This window comes from Scyliorhinus canicula, chromosome 11, assembly GCF_902713615.1.
Source record: "Scyliorhinus canicula chromosome 11, sScyCan1.1, whole genome shotgun sequence".
NCBI lineage: Eukaryota > Metazoa > Chordata > Chondrichthyes > Carcharhiniformes > Scyliorhinidae > Scyliorhinus > Scyliorhinus canicula.
In genome coordinates, this window is record NC_052156.1 from 149,292,629 (window position 1) to 149,310,560 (window position 17,932).

At 45.4% G+C, this 17,932-nt stretch overlaps 1 protein-coding gene across 1 annotated transcript in view; it reads right to left on the minus strand.

The window, feature by feature from the left end:
• Positions 1–17,932, minus strand: part of snd1 (staphylococcal nuclease and tudor domain containing 1) — a 1,128,702-nt gene that overhangs the window by 91,095 nt on the left and 1,019,675 nt on the right. The window contains 1 exon segment of the mRNA XM_038812228.1: positions 4,751–4,820. Within this exon segment, the coding sequence (XP_038668156.1) occupies positions 4,751–4,820 (70 nt within the window).

The window sequence follows — 17,932 nt, forward strand, 5'->3', positions numbered from 1 at the left end:
AGGATTAGAGATCATGAAAGAAAGTTTGAGACAGGTGCTTTTAAAATCAAATTATACATATTCCTTCTTTCCCCTCTCCGAAGGGACTGGAGTTTACTGGATTAGGACTTCACAGGCATCAGCTCTGTAGAATATCAGCCATTGTTCATGTGCATGTCAGGTCTGCAAGCCATTCAACTGTGTAGAACAACACAGACAGTTGTGCTCTGTGCATACCCAGAGCACACTTGCGGCAGGGGTCAGTGGGCAGTAATGAGGAGAAGGAAACCAGATTTCATTCTTCCACTCCCAGGAGCAGAAAGGCCAAATGCAGCAGCTGACTTAGATCAATGTGGCTGACTCCTAACAGCCATTTAAAATGGGCAATAAAGCTGGCACTGCCAGCAAGGTTCAGATCTGGGCATGAATAAAAACAAAGTTAACCTGATACTCAGGAGGATAGAAGCTCGGTCCTCACGATCTGCACGACTTATAAGAAAAGCAGTATGGTCAATGGCTTTGGATTCCAGTCAGACCCCAAGTGTAGGATCCGAGGCACACAAACTGATGTACGAATGTATTAGAAAACAAGGTTGTGTCTGGATTTCATTTTTTATTCAGGGCTCCATTTTGTGGTTAAAAGACAGCTTCCACAGAAACAAAAGCTTTGGGAGATCGAGAGGCTTGGCCACCCTCCTCTGAGCACAGCAATTGTAAAGCGAGCTCTCGCACAGAATTTACATCACTGTGTGTGTTGTTGCTGAGTATCGTTTACCCTCGTAAATAAATTAAATGAAAGGTTGCGTCTAGAACTCTTATTTTTGAACAAGAGATAACGGCTCCAAGCTCATCACTCTAGCGTATCCAACAGAAAAAACAAATGGCAAACATATGTTAGGGCACGAGAGTGACTAATAAGTATCGAAACATGGAGTGCCAGATATATCTATGGCCGAGTTTGCCATACCCACTTTCACACTTCAAATCCCACCTTGGGATTCTTGAAAATCTGGCAGAAGTCTCAAGAGCTGTCAATGTTTGCGACAAAATGTGTGAATAAGGTGTGAAGTTACAATGTATTTGAGCAAAACTGTCGTTTAAAAATTATTTAATTAAAAAAAAGTCCTCCCCGTCTGTCAGTGTAAAGAAAATGATGCTCAGTATTTTTGATAATTATAATTTCATTTCTACCTGTTTGCTGGCTTTGATTCTCTCACCTTCACAGCAGAAAGACAGGAATTGATGGAAGGTAGTGACACTAGTTGAGACCAGCATTCATTGCAAGGAAAGGGCTGGAGGTTTATGACTTCATAGATGAGAGAAAAAAAACAATCGATTCCCTTGTGTGCTCAATTCAGATACAAATTCCAGTGGTGATATATATTTAAAGGCACAGATGTGCGGAGTAGTATTTCAGCACATCTTCAAACCAACGGAATAATTTGGGGTTGGTGGGGTATGTTTAAAAAGAGTCCTACCTGATTATACTTCTATCTCTGAACCTGTATGACCAACAACTGCTCTTCCGTTTGATGTAGATCTGGAGAGCTGTGTGCAGAAACCTGTGAGCTGAAGAGGTTTTTTTTTGCTGTGATGTAGAACCACTTCAGAGCTGCAGAAGCAATTTGCCAGAGCGGTGGCAATCTGTGCATCAAGTAACTGATGCAAAACTCACAACAGCTGCCGATAAGCTAGAAACATATCACTGTTTGCCTTGCCTTTTTTCAGTCACGGGACTGTTAACTGCCAAAATTAAGGCTAGAAATTAAGAATTGCTGCAGCACTTTTATTTAAATCCCAAAGATTTTTATCTAGCGTAATGTCAAAATTGTGGCCGCCAATTTACACATGCAGCAAGGTCTCACAAACAACAATGTGATAATAGTTAGATAATCTGTTTTTAGGTGATGGTTGAGGGATACATATTGGCTGGGACATGGGGTTAACTTCCCCTTCTAGTTAACACACAATCAGGTCTGAAGGGATGAGCGCAATCCTCTCGGTCTCATTTACCTCACCAGCAGGAACTGTATGGAATTTGCACTTTCTCCCCTGTGTCTGCGTGGGGTTCTTCTGGGTTCTCCGGTTTCCTCCCACAGTCCAAAGATGGACAAGTTAGGTGGATTGGCCATGCTAATTGACCCTTAGTATAAGGTTAGGTTGGGTTACGGGGATAGGGTGGAGGCATGGGTCGAGGTAGGGTGCTCTTTCCAAGGGTTGGTGCAGACTTGATGGGCTGAATGATCTCCTTCTGCAATGTAAGGATTCTATGATTTGTATGAACATTGTTGAAAGTTTAGATCTAACTTTGGCCCAGATTGTTCAGAAATAAGTACAGAGTACAGCACCCTCAACGCTGTTCTAAGTGTTACCAACTGCAACGTTTGTATTACAGGAGTGGCCAAATTCAATTACTGGACCATACGCAGCCTATCGGCTCCAGCTATGCATTCGAGAAACCTCTATTTGTTTGGGGGGTTTTTTATGCGTTAGTGTGACCTGTTTGATTTTTGTGTGCCGAGAAAACCTGTTATTGCCGTTGCTAAGATCTTTTTATTCTTAATTTGAGATATCTGCAGACAAACGTAAAATTGAATGATACATCACAGACGTAGACGATTCAGCTAATTGCGCCTGTGTCAGATTATAACTTTAAACATGATCTGCTAGGTTTAATGATGTATAGCCAAGCAGCGCAGGATGATAAAAGGCTTTGATGGTGCTGTTCTACCACATTAGTATGACATTTGTATTTCCTGCATTGTCCTTATGGCTTTGGTTCATGAGATTGCAAATTTGGTAATAATTATGGGCAGTGTTTTCCTGCAGAGACAAGAGTAACTAGGAATCTGACTGCCTCCATCTCATTTACTTTTTAATTTAAAAAAAAATAAATTTAGAGTACCCAATTCATTTTTTCCAATTAAGGGGCAATTTAGTCTGGTCAATCCACCTACTCTGCACATCTTTGGGTTGTGGGGGCGAAACCCACGCAAACACGGGGAGAATGTGCAAACTCCACACGGACAGTGACCCAGAGCCGGGATCGAACCTGGAACCTCGGTGCTGTGAGGCAGCAGTGCTACCCACTGCGCCACCGTGCTGCCCGTTTCCACCTCATTTACAATTGACAGGAACAATTTTGAATTGTTGGAAAGACAGGGTTACAACTGACTGCGCCTTGTGATCCTTGTGTTAGACCAACATGTGGGCAGATCATAAGCCATCTGTAGTTTTAAGAGTTTCAGAATGCTTGGGCACTGTATTGACAATGATCAATATCTGTACAGATCTTTGAGAATGTCGGTTTGCCTCTTTGATTCATCTAAGCTGGCTGCCTGCCAATTCCGCATGAGTGAGAAGTTTTAAGAGTTAAAAAAAAAATTGTCCCTTTTGTTTCCTTGTCTGAAAGAATTTGGGCCATTCCACTGATAGACTGTGCTACAATGCTGATTCTTCTTCTGCGAGTTAAGAACATGTGTGTCACTCAGTATCACAGCTCAGTCTGATCCCATCATTGTGCGATTTGCTATTCCCAGAGGTGGTTAGTTCTTATCTACAAGGACAAGTTATGTTTAATTCAGTGAGGTGGAAGTGAATTTTTGATCGCTCTTCTATGAAAGCAGCATTGGGCAATATGTTCCCTCCTTCTTGGCATGTCTGGGTTGAGGCTACAGTTCAATCAATAGGAACAATTTTAATAAGTGTGTCTGTTGAAGGAGAATCACAACTAAAAGGGATAAATGTTGAATTCAAATTCAGGGCGAACATTTATGTAACCTTGATTTGCGGCAGGCATGGAAACAATCATTGCAAATAACCCCATTTTATCATGAGAGGGGAAATAATGCTGGTAACAGCAGCAGGATTAAGGAATTGGCTACTTCGGATTTTCTATCCTTTTTTTAACCATGTAGTTAATGTTCTTAAAAGGGGTGGGATTCTCCCCTACCCGACGGGGCAGGGGGTCCCGGTGCCGAGGAGTGGCGTGAACCACTCCGGCGTCGGGCCACCCCAAAGGTGCGGAATCCTCTGCACCTTCAGGGGCTAGGCCTGCCCCGGAGTGGTTTGCTCCCCGCCGGCCGGTGGGAAAGGGGCTTGGCGGCACGCCAACTGGCGCCGAAGGGCATCAGCCAGCTGGCGCATGTGCGGGAGCGCCAGCGTGTGCTTTGTTTCCGCACCGGCAATGGCGGACCGCTACAGCCGCCGGTGCGGAAGAGTGCCCCCACGGCACAGGCCCGCCCGCGGATCGGTGGGCCACGATCACGGGCCAGATCCCCCCGTGCCCCCCCACCCCCCCCCCCCCACAAGAACCCCGGAGGTCGCCCACGCCGCCAGGTCCCGGCGTTAAGGACCTACTCCAATTTACACTGGTGGGACTGGCGGAAAACGGGCGAGACTTCGGGCCATCACGGGCCGGAGAATTCGGGCGGCCCCGGGGCCCATTGAGTCGCGCTGGTCCCCGCCAGTCTCCAAGGCGGGCGGCGTGATTCACGCCGGGGCGATTTTTGGGGGGCCAGAGAATTCGGAGGACGCCGGCCCCCGGTGATTCTCCGACCCGGTGGGGGGGGGGTCGGAGAATCCCACCCAAGGTTTTCTTTCTTACACTACACATTCTATACTCTTACCAGTGCATAGAGGTCTTTAAGCTTATGGAAGGCTTTATTAGGGTAGATGTAGAGAAGGTGTTTCCACACAGGGAAGACTAAAGTTAGAAGGCACAATCACAATGAGAGTGCTGCAAAAGGTCAGATGGATTTTGGATACTTACGTTGCCGTAATCAATGTAGAAGACATGGACTTTGGCAGGCAACTCAACCTTTTCCACTCGAGCTCTGTACCTGTTTTGAAAACACCAGAGAGAAATTAGTGATATAATAAGTTAATCTAGGGTCAGTTCACAGCAAAGCCTGGTGCCGAGATCTGGCCTTTGTGTTCGGCCCACAGTACCAAACAAGTAATATACAAGTAGACAACATACTACAACAGTAGCTGGTCTTAAAAGGGCACTGTCAACGTTGCTTTTGCATGGCAGTTCCTGTTTTGCATGAATCTGGCCCCTCAATATCTACGTTGTTATCATTCTCAACAGGTCACATTACTACAGCACACATGCTGTGAGATGTCTACGAGACTTTGAAGTTCTGTTTGTCTGTCTGATTGTAAGGCACAGTTATAAACGTGATTTTAATAAGGATGTGGGAGTCCAAATGAGTAGAAGTGAGAACAAAGTTTTATTTACGTACAGAATATTAACATTCCCCGGTAGACCCCGACAGGATACTTCCCTGGTTGGTGACTTACTGGCCAACCTCATATATTCTGGGTGATTGAGATACCCCGCTCCTAGTTGGCGTGCTCATAGTCCACAAAGAGCATGGGGAAGACGAGCTTTCCCACCTCATTGGCCCCTTGTGGGATATTACATTCCTCCCACCCCAAGGTCCGACAACCCCCTCTTCGAGGGATGAGGTGGAGGAGCAGGCGGAGGACGTCGGAGTCTTTTTGACTCTGGTAAGTCCTTATGGAACTGATATGCCAGATCAGGCACTGTACACCGCGCCACTGAACGCCGTCAGCGGCAGGAATGATGTGGCGGACGATTATCAGGAGGCGGCTGAACTGTGGAATCGCCGCGACCTCAGAGGTCTGTGTCTCCATCGCGGAGTCGGATAACACAACGTCAGGCATGTCAGCATCGAGAGAAACTGGAGATGTCACAGCAGGCTAGTCCAGCAATGGAGCCGGAGGATCCAGAGCAGTTTTCTTTTGAGGCACTTCATGAGGGAGAAACTTATAAGTGAATGTAATCCAGGTTAAGTTTTATTAGGTGCCTTCGGACCAGAACTTGACATGAGACAAGCCGTTTGGCGGATGGCAACCCCTGAGAGCCAGCGAGCACCATCATTGAAGATACGCATGGTCACCACATCGTCAGGTGCAAAGCAGCAAAGAGGTCAACGTCGTGCTGTTCTTCATGTTGCTAAATTCAGGATGGTTGGCATGGTGTTCACAAAGACCTCAAAATAGCTTGAACTTGAACACAGCTATAAATTTATTAACACTACTAAGTTGGATTTGACACATTCTCCTAAAGAATAGAGTTGATTATTGACATACACTCATCTACAACTAATCACTATACTGTTATAACTATGATCTGCTCTTACTCACACTATCTTTACTTCTGTCTCTAGCTAACTCCAGCACTACTCTCTCCCCACAAGGCTTATCAATGCTTTATATACTTGTAACTGTTGCTCCCTCCAGTGGCTATTCTAGACATTTCATTAACCTTTGCCGTTCCTATATTTATGATAATACCACACTAGGCAACACCATTGCGGATCCTGGTTATGGCGCATCTTTGCGTCAATGGTGTCCGACAGGATCAAACTCAGCCGTGTATGAAGTCTACGGTCCATTAACATCTCAGTGGGGGTTATCCCAGTTATTTCAGGTGCCATGGTCCCGTATGAAAATAAAAATCTTACCAGTCTTGCGTCCATTGAGCCGGATGTTTGCTTCTTGAGCCCCCGTTTAACTACTTGAATGGCCCTCTCTGTCAAACAATTCGAAGTCGGGTGATATTGGGCGGTGTGGATTTGGCGAATACGGTTGCTCTCCATAAAGGTGAAATATTTCTCACTTGTGAAGGAGGCCTGTTGTCGGTCATGAGTACTTCTGGAATTCAGTGGGCGGAAAAAGAAATGGACAATCGCTCGATGGCCGCCCAGGTGGTGATTGTCGCCAGCTTGTGGACCTCCAGCCACTTTGCGTGGGCGCCCAAGAAGACGAGGAACATCAAACCCAAGAAGGGACTAGCAAAACTGGTGTCCACTTGGGCCGAAGTGCGTCCCTGCCATTCGAAAGGATGCAAGGACGTGCTGCGGGGAATTTCTGGTCCTCCTGGCAAATGGAGCACAGCTCGGCCAAAGTCTCGATATCCGTGTCCAATCCCAAGCACCAGACATAGCTGTCTGCCAGCATCTTCAGGATGTCTGTTGTGAAGGTCATGTAGCATTGCACCCTGCCCCTTTGCCGGAACAACAACCCTGGCACCCCACAGCAGGATGCCGTCCCCCATGGTCAACTCTGACAATTTTGAGGGAAAAGCCTTCAATTCCCCTGGTAGCTGCCGATGTTGCCCATCATATAGCACCAGATGCAGCACCTTGGCAACTGTAGGGTTGGTCTGCGACCGGTCATGAATACACGAGGCAGTAACGGGCAAGAAGTCCATGAAGTGCAGGACAGCAATCACTTTGTCAGCCGCAGGAGGATCCACGGATTTGACCCGGAGGCGTGAGTTTTATCCGACAGTATCACCGTATGCAATCTGGGTCTCAGGGTGGTGCACGAAAGAGTATTTGTAGGGAGCCAATATCAGAGCCCAGCACTGAATCCTCGCAGGTGCCATAGGAGGGAACCCCTTGTCCTCACGGAAGAGGCTTGTGATCAGTGACAATGACAAAATGGCGGCGATTGGTGAAATCACTTTACACCGAATATGACCACCTGACCCTCTGTCGATCCGGGCATACTTTCTTTTGGCCGCTGCCAGTATCCGAGAGGCAAAAACTATTGGATGGCCATGGTCGTTGTCCATTTGATGGGACAAAACTGTCCCAATACCATACAGGAAAGCATTGCACATGACATACATTGGCTTTGATGAGTCAAAATGTGACAACAGCCCTGAGAGACAAAACCACTTCACCTTGCTAATTGTCATATCCTGGGCCTTGCTCCAATCCCAAGGCTGGTGCTTTTTCAGAAGCAAGGGGAGGGAGACGAGGGTAGTAGCCAGATTTGGAACGAAGCGCCCATAATAATTCACGAATGAATGGAAAGAGCAAAGTTCCATGGCATCTCGTTGGAGTGGGGGCCATTTTGATTGCCCGTACCTTCTCGACAACCGGGCGCAGGCCATCTCGGTCCACCTGATATCCCAAATAGACCACTTTTCTCGCACGCAACATGCACCGTGCAGTGCAGGTGGCCTCATATTCAGAAAGTCGTTTCAACACTGCCTCAAGGTTATGCCAATTTTCTTGTTCCGCGGCTCCTGTGACTAACACGTTGGCTAAGTAAACTGTAACGTGTGGCAATCCACACAGGATGTTCTTCATGATCCGCTGAAAGACGGCATACGCTGAAGAGATTCTGAATGGATGACAGGTGTGCGTATTAATGGTGAAGTTCTTCTGTGAGGCTTTATCAAGCTCCAGCTGTATAAAAGTGTGGCTCATGTCCAATTCTGTGAATGTACAGCCACATGACAAGATTGCAAGTAAATCCTCGATGTAAAGGATAATGGTCTAACCTCAAAGCCAGGTTCATTGACAACTTATAGTCTCCACAAAGGTGGACTATCTTATCCGGCTTCATTATGAGGACCACCACTGCCATCCAGTCAGCGAAGTGCACAGGCTGAATAATGCCCAAGATCTCCAGACGCTGAGGTTAGGTCTCAACCTTCTCCACTATGGCTGGGGAACTGGGTGTGCATAAAAGTATCGCCCAGGTCCACTTGGAGTTTGGCCACTGCACCTTTAATGGTACCCAAGCCAGGCTGGAAAACTTCTGGAAATTTGCTTAGTACCAAACACAAACCATCAGAGCACACTTGGAGGGTATGCTGCCAATCCAACTGCAGCTGGTGTCGCCAATCGCGACCCAACAGCTAGGGCCGTTTCCATGCACAATAATCAGAGGAAGGTGCACTGAAGGTGGGCCCCACGATATTCAGCTGTCTACTGGTACAAGTGGTCAAAGGTGTCGCCGTGTTTGCCAGAGACAAAGTATGCACTCCTTGTTTGATAACATCAAAAGTGCTCTGTACCACTACAGAAGCAGCCACTCCCGTATCCAGCTGCATCTGGAGCGTTTGACCATTGACTTCAATCAGAACACAAATAGGGGACGCTGACAAACAGTTCAGCTGCATCTCAGCCTCATCCTTGACCTCTCCTGGGTCATCCAGATCATAGAATCACTACAGTGCAGAAGGAGGCCATAAAGCCCATCGAGTCTGCACCCGACCATGCGAAAGAGCACCCTACCCAGGCCTCCTTCTGCACTGAAAATACTATGTAAAACCTCCATTCCTTGTATCTCTTGGACATAGCATTCCGCACTTTCTTGGGATTGGGAGATCTGCAGCGCCTGCTGAAAAGTCAGGGAAACTTCGGCCAGAAGCTTTTTCTGGTTTTCTCTCTTGTTGATGCCGCAGACTAAGCGGTGGCGGAGCATATCAGATAAAGCAATTCATACTCACAAAACTCCGCCATCTTCGTAGACGAGATATAAATTTGGTGACGGATTCACTGGAGGACCTTTCCATCGTATTAAACTGATATCTTTGAACGATTACCAATGGGGTCACGAGCTGGACGAATGTTCGAGTATCTGGCGTTGCCAGGTACGTGAGACTCCGGATCATTCCGAAGGTATGCGGTCCACAGTATGACCGTCAAGCCTGTGTTCTCCGGAAGAAATAACGCAGTAGTTCAGCGTACTGGTTCTAGTCTTCAACACTGGCGTCAAATGCATCTAACCGCCCAAACAGAGGCACGACGAATCAAAGAAATCCAAATCTGGGTCAATAAAATATGGCAGGTGGCTCAGCTGAGCAGGTCGCAGTGTCAACAGCAAACCAGTTTACTCCTTATCGCCAGTTTAATAAGGACGCCGGTGTCGAAACCAAGTAGAAGAACAAAGTTTAATTTACAAACAGAATATTTACATTCCTGAGTAGCCCCTGCCGGGTACTTCTCTTGTCAGTGCCTTACTGGCCGGCCTTATATACTCTAGCTGACTGAGATACTCCGGCCTAGCGGGGGAGCTCGCACTCTGCAAGGAGCACGGGAAAGACAGGCATTCCAACCCCCTAGGCCCAGTGTGGGATATTACAGTGGCATCAATGTGGGAGCAGATAATGAGCAGTAAGTTGCTAGCACAGGAACAGGAAGTGCAGGAACACACTGTACTCTTTCCTCCTTTAAGATGGTGCTTAAAACTTACTTCTTTGGCCAAACAATTGGTTACCTGTCCTAATATCACCGTATGTAACCCAGTGCCAAATTTCAGTTGTCAATATTCCTGCGAAGTGCCGAGGGACATTTAACCTTGTTAAAGATGTTATATAACTATAAGATATTGATGTGTGAGTGAAGGGAAATTGGTGGGGTATTAGGGCATCAACGGAAGGCACGATCAAGATGTGGGCCCAGTGTTCTGAGAGTGTGAGAGACTAGAAGAGACAAGAAAAGCATTGGAGACCTCAAGCTTACAAGTAGTAATGGTACACGTTACTAGGGAGAGATGTAGGATCAGAGACATCATGTGTTTGGAAGGGTGGATGTGAGGGGCAAAGCTGGGGTTGGTTGAACAGTACTATAAAGTTCTCCATTAAATATTGGGCAGGACGGCAGCCAGCAATCCGGTCACTGTCATAATATACATCCAGGTATATGATGGAGTGCACAGGCAGTGATTGACACACAGGATGACCAGTGAGCACACAGAACACAGCAGCCAATCACCAGACAGGACACGACCACTATAAAGCCAGAGGGCACCAGTTTTCCTGCTCTCTCGGGACCCAGCCTCTGAGACAGTCAGAGCTCATGAGCAGCAGCCAGTACAAACACCATGTGGTAGTCAGTTAGTCTGGTCAGGCTAGCCTCAGGTCTCCAGTCAAGTCAGCATAGTGTCAACCCACAGTTAAGCATGTGATATAGTTAGATGTTCAATAAAATCGTGTTGCATCTCATCAAGTGTTGGAAGCCTGTCTCTCTCTACACTGCATCAAATGCAGTCCACATAGATCCAGCTTACCCAACACATCAGTCACAGCTTCCAAGACATAGGAGAAAGGGACTATCTGCTGCTGCTGCAATAAGGTAAATCCAAGCAGTTTATATTTTTAACTGTAGTTGACTGGAAAAGAGCCGTCACTTGCAGCAAAATTTAGTGAGGCAGTAAACACAATGAAAGATGTGCATTCAATTTCTATGACGGCCCTGCTGTTTTTTTGTGTACTCTATTTTCTTCCTGTCTTCACTTCTCTCACTGAAAATGCAGAATCACAGTATGGCACAGTAAGAAATGTGGTGCAGTACCACTGTCATCAGATGCTGGCAAGAGCACATTGGAATAGTTCAGTTTGACGCGAACAAAGACACGGATGAGCTTTTTGCTTGTTTGCAAATGTGCCAATCTATTACTGAACCAAGTTCCACAATCTACAGATAGCTGGCAGGAACACAGTGGATCAAATGGCACGCTCCTGTATCATAATGCTGCTTTTGTGAGTTTGATGGTGGGAGGAGGGCAGGTGGGAACTCCACCACCTTTCTGTCACTGCTCTGATTAAGTCTATGGTGGGAAAGCTCATGGAGAGCTTTCCCGCCCTGCCATCAATAAATGCCCACCTAAGGGCGTCATCCTGCCACAGCTTGCATTCACCCAGCGGCAGGTGGGGAGCTTGCCATGTGGAAAGCCCGAAAAGCAAAGACTATCAGGTTTTCCTGCGAGCCCCTGGGGGTGGGTCCCTTAGTCACTCACTGCTTGATTGAGGGACCCAGCATTGGTACGAGCCTGTTAAGAGCCATCCTCCCCAATCACTGCTGCCAATCACCCAACCCCGCAACTCTCCTCCCCTATTCACACGCTTGTGCCTGGGCCCATGGCAATCCTGGGCTTCGGGTGGGTGTAGTGCTGGCAGTCACCCCTCCCGGTGAGGCAACGCTGTCCTCTAATTGGCTGAAGCTCCTGGTGGGTGGGCTTCTGATCTGGGTATCCTTGATTTTGGGCATGTTTTGTCCGCTGGCCAGTTAAATGCCTGGCCAGCACTTAATTCGGCGGGCCTTCTTCAAAGGTGTTGATATGGCCTACTCTCTAGCCAGCAGGTGCAACCCCTGTCCCCTCCGTTAATTTCGCCCTGTGGAACAACAATGCCCTGTTGATGTGCTTTGCCAATGCTGCTGAAGGAAAAATGTAGCCAAGACATTAGCAATTCTCCCGTTCTCTTCTCTGAGCTGTACCATGGGTTAATCTTGCATTCAATGCTGCATTGAAGTATCAGCCAATATTATGTACTTAGGTTCACTGAGTGAGGCTTGAACATGCACAACCTCTGATTCATAGAAAGAATCATAGAATCCTTAGTGTAGAAGAAGGCATGTCAACCCATCGAGTCTGCACCGACCCTCTTAAGAGTACCCCACCTAAGCCCAAACCCCACCCTATTCTTGTAACCCTACATAGGGGCAATTCAGCATAGCTAATCGACCTCGCCTGCACATCTTTGGTCTGTGGGAGGAAACCAGAGGAAACCCATGTAGACACGGGAAGAATGTGCAAACTTGACACAGACATTCACACAGGGCGGAATCAAATCCGGGTCTCTGACGCTGCGCAGCAGCAGTGTTAACCACTGTGCCACCATGCACCCCAAGGGTGGGCTAGACCGGAGAGAAACTTCCCAAGGCTGAAAGAAACGACTAAGTATGGGTGAATACTGATCTGGATCTCCCCCAAACAGCTGCCAGCACCCAGCCAAACTCACCCAAAATGATACTTTTTTGGTTGAATCGCGCCCAAAATGTAATCCCAGAACAGCCAAGATTACCATTGTGTTTCGGAGTTCTTGCCTTGGGCAATATTGGGCAAAATTAATAAAGTGGGAACTGTTCTCTGACAATGTAAAATGTTCCAAGTATTTGTTTTATACTGAAACATTGACAATACTTATACAAATGCTCTAAATTGGTTAAGTAAAGGGACATTCAGAGAAAGAGTTCTATCGCTAAGCTGACTTACTCAGTAAGTGCTCATACAGGTAAAAACAATACCAATACTAGAACTGCTGCAACCAATAATTTGTATTAAGTCCAAAAACATCAGGAAATGGCTCTTTTATTTGTCGTTTCACCAAATCAAAGTGAAATCAAAATATTTGCTCTGTTGTAAATCCCAGTTTCATGTGCTCAAAATGCAAAATTGCAACAAAATAAAGGTGATTGCCCTTTTCGTCTCTGCTACAAGCGCATGGTGGGACTGGCCAGGCGCGGTTTCACAGCATCGCCAGTCCTCCAGGGCTTCGGCAAAGTAGCCATTCGTTTTGGACTGCCTCCAATTGTTTGATTATGGGGAACATCACATTTCATTCTGCACCAGCTGAGCATCTACATACTTTACTGTAATTGCGGGGCTGGGGGGAGGCTGTTTGGGGGAGATCCCACTAATTCATCACAAACGAGGAATCAAAAGTAGCACTTATTATTTATTAGCCAATAGACTGAACTATCCACGTTATCCAACTGGTAGAATAAAAAAACAAATCTGTTGATACATTCAAGAAAGGAAATAGCCATTCAATGCAGAGAAAAATGTTTGATCTCTACAGATCCTAAGGGAAGAATGAGAACCAGGCACATTAAAAACCGCTACATGTACTGCTTCCTCAGTGGCAATGTGTTTCAGGATTATGTTAGGTCCCCTGAGCAATCCAAAATCACAGAGAAGTTGTGTAAGTCAACATCTGTTGAAATCTAGTGTTGTTTTTGGGATCTGGCTGCAGTTGAAAAGATGAATCTAACAATTGCTGTCAGTCAATAATTGATCCAAAATAAATATAATTTCTTTGCCCTGTACAAAAGGTTATTATCCAACATTTGATAAGAATTTTGGAGAGGTGGAAAAATACACATTTGGGCAAAGGAATCTGAAGCAGAGCAAAACATCTGAACTCCAACAATCTCCTGAGCTTAGTTTTATTTGCAGTCAATCTCTTCCATGTGTACTATAAGATAACTGACCATACACCTATGCACCTTAGTGAAAAAGAGCTGGAAAATATTAAGCCTTTTGACCTAGTTAGTTTCAAATCTCAAGGAAACGAGGCAGGAGAGGTAGCACTGCAGGAGGCTCGGCCCTGCCTTTGGTCAACTTGTTCGAGATTCTTGTTCCCTGTGTGGACGAGAATGAGGACTTTAGGGAGGATGAGCCAACAGACCATAGCACCATGGTATACAGGGAGCCATTCAAGGAGGGGGTGGGGGGGGGGGGGGGGGGGGGGGGGAGAGAAATGCAGCCGTTGGCGAGGATAGTATAGTTAGGGGGATAGACACTGTTTTCTTTCGCCAGGATTGGGACTGCCGGGATAGTGTTAACTGCCTGGTACCAGGGTTCGGGACATCTGCTTCGGGCTGAAGAGGAACTTGCAATGGAAAGGGGAGGATCCCATTGTCGTGGTTCATGATGGTACCAACAATATAGGTAGAACGAGGAAAGGGGGTCTAAATAGTTTGAACAACAGAACCTCCAAAGTTATAATCTCTGGATTATTATCCAATGCACTTGCAAATTGGCACAGGGTACATAAAATTAGAGAGATGAATACATGACAAAGACTGGCGTGGAAGAAGTGGGTTTCAGTGTGTGGGGTACTGGCATCAGTACTGGGGAAAGTGGAGGCTGAATCATTGGGATGACTTATATCTGAACTGTGCTGGAACAAGCGTACTTGCAAACCACATAACTAGGGAATAGAGAGGACTTTAATCTAAATAGAGGAGGGCGCAGCTCTGAAGAAGGGATATGTAGGATACACAGCAAAAGGGTATGGCAGCATTAAAAGGCAGCTATTTACCCAGAGTGTGACATGAAGGGACAGAGTGCACAAACATTTTAAATAGGGTCAAAAAGGGAAAAAAATGGTAACAGGGTAAAATTAATGGTTCTTTGCTGAAATAAATATAGCATTCAGCACAAAATAAATGAACTAACAGCACAAATTGAGGTTAATGGGAATAAACTTATAGCCATCAGAGAGATGTGGTTTCAGGGAGATCAAAACTGGGAATTAAATATTCAGGGGTCTGTGACTTTTCGTAAGGACAATTAGGAAGGAAGGAGTGGTGGGGTAGCTTTGTTATTACGAGATGGAATAAGTACAATCGCAAAAAATGATCTTGGATTGGAAGATGTAGAATTCATATAGGTGGAGGTAAGAAATAACAAGGGGAAGAAGACAATGGTGGGAATAGTCTACAGGCCTCCAAACAGTAGCCATACGTCAGGCGGAGAATAAATCAGGAGATAATAAAGACACGTAAAAACGGAAGTACTTTAATCATTAGTGACTTGCGATGAATGTAAGAAATTGGTATATATATATCATATGTGTTGCAGTAATGTTCTAAAAGTCTGAGTTAAGGTGTGTATATATCAGCTGCAGTATTTTTTTAAAATCCGAGTTTAAAAGACAGACAGATTCTGGCTGCAAAATGTGCAATTGAGATGTTGTAGAAGTGAGATCATCATTCTTTTAAGTCACGCTGATAGAACATACAGGGCAGAAGGAGGCCACTCGGCCCATCGAGTCTGCACCGACCCACTTAAGCCCTCACTTCCACCCTATCCCCGTAACCCAATAATCCCTCCTAACCTTTTTGGACACTAAGGGCAATTTAGCATGGCCAATCCACCTAACCTGCACGTCTTTGGACTGTGGGAGGAAACCGGAGCACCCAGAGGAAACCCACGCAGACATGGGGAGAACGTGCAGACTCCACGCAGACAATGACCCAGTGGGGAAGACAGTGACCCAGCGGATATAAGGAGGTGCATAATGGGTTTTTGTTATGATTTCTGGGGAGTAGATAATTAATGATATTGTGTTTAAACTTAAGAAAGTAGGTTTTGAGCGGAATGAAGATGATGTAAGCAATGGGAGGAGACAGGTCGGTAGCAGGCGGGCTTTCAGTTTCTGGAAGCTGTGAGATGAAAAACAGCTTTTGCAGAAAGCTGCCAGATTCAGCATTAATCTGACAGACAGGGATCTGCAGGCCGTTTACTGAAATGATCACTCTCTCCAAGCAGTCTTTCAAATAACTATTCAAATTCTTTCCAGAATGGCAAGTAATCCTGTGTTTGCCAATTTTATTTAAGAGTGGTTTTGATCTCTGATGGGTTGATCTTGATTGGAGATAAAGGAGGTACCAGTTAGGAGTTAAAATGTTTCATTTTATTATTAAGCATTGTTTAACTGGTAAATTATAGCTATACTTCTGTAATGTGTTAATGTAGTTTAATACTGTGTTAATAATAAAGTTTTTGTTTCAATACATTTCGAGTACCCAATAATTTTTTCCCAATTAAGGGGCGATTTAGCATGGTCAATCCATTCACTCTGCATATTTTTGGGTTGTGGGAGTGAGACCCACCCAGACACGGGGAAAATGTGCAAACTCCACGTGGACAGTGACCTGCAGCCGGTATTGAACCCGGGTTCTCGGTGCCGTGAGGCAGCAGTGCTAACCACTACGCCGCCCTATAAAGTTTGTTTTAATATACCATAATCTCTATTTTTGTGTGGAATAACTCCTGGAGAAAAGCATCCTTTCCTCTCAGTTTTACAAATTAAAAGTGATTGGGCTTCCTAGCAAATGTTAGGGTCTGATCCAAGATCATGATAGACGTTAATCTTCATGTAGATTGGGAACATCAAACTTGCAGAGGTAGCCATGAGGAAGAATTCATAGAGTGTATTCGGGACAGTTTCCGAGAACAATATGTTGTGGATCCAACCAGGGACCAGGATTCTTTGGATCTAGTAATGTGTAATGATGCAGGTTTAATAAACAATCTCTGAGTAAAAGATTCCGAGGAAGCAGTGACTATAGCATGTTAGAATTCAGCATTCAATTTGAGAGTGAGACACCTGGGTCGGAAACAACCGTGCTACACTTAAATAAGAGTAATTATCAAGGAATGAGGGCAGAGTTGGCTGGAGTGGACTGGGAAAGGAATTTAGCAGCTGATCAGAAACGGCAGATGTTTCTGAAAATGATTCATGACTCACAACAAAGATATATAACAGTGAGGAAGAAGGATTTTAGGAAAGGGATAAAGCAATCATGGCTAACCAAGGAAGTGAAGGATAGTATTAAACTGAAGGAGAAAACATACAATGTGGCAAAGATTACAATGTGGCAAAGATTATTGGAAACATGAGGATCGGGAAAGTTTTTAAAACCAACAAATGATGTCCAAAAGGTAAACAATGAGGGTAAACTAGCAAGTAATATAAAAACAGACAGCCAGATTTCTTTAAATATATAAGAGAGAGGCCAAAGTGAACGTAGGCCCCTTAAGAGAATTAGACTGGGGAAATAATAAAGGGAAACTGGGAAATGGCAGAGGAGTTGGATTAGTCTTCACGGTGGAAGACACAAATAACATTTAAAAAATGAATAATCAAGGGGCAGAAGAGGGGGGGGCGGGGAGAGAGGAAATGAATACAATAACAATCACAAGGGAAACTAACAGGGCTAAAGGCTGATAGGCCCCTGGATCTGATGGGTTCCATCCCAGGATATTAAAGGAAGTAGCTGCAGAGATAGTGTGGATGCACTGGTTGTAATCTTTGAAGAATCCACAAATTCTGGAAAAGCCCCATGGATTGGAAAACTGCCAATGAAACAGCTTCATTCAACAAGGAGGGAGACAAAAATAGCAGAGAATTTAGAAATGCACAATATAATCAAGCAGAGTCAGCATGGCCTCATGAAGGGGAAATCATGTCTGACGAGTTATTAGAATTCTTGGAGGTCGTAACGAGCAAAATAGCTCATGGGTATCCAGTAGATGTAATATACTTGGATTTCCAAAAAATGTTCAATAAGGTACAACACAAAAGGCTACTTAATAATATAAGAGCCCATGGTTTTGAGGGTGGTATATTAACATAGAGAATTGGCCAACTGATAGAAGACAGAGAGTTGGGATAAGAGTGGCATTTTCAGAATAGCAACCTGTAACTAATGAGTGCCACAGGGATCCATGCAAGGTCCACAATTATTCACAATATATATTAATGACTTGGATGAAGGAAGTGAATGCACGATTGCCAAGTTAGAGGATGACACAAAAATAGGTGACA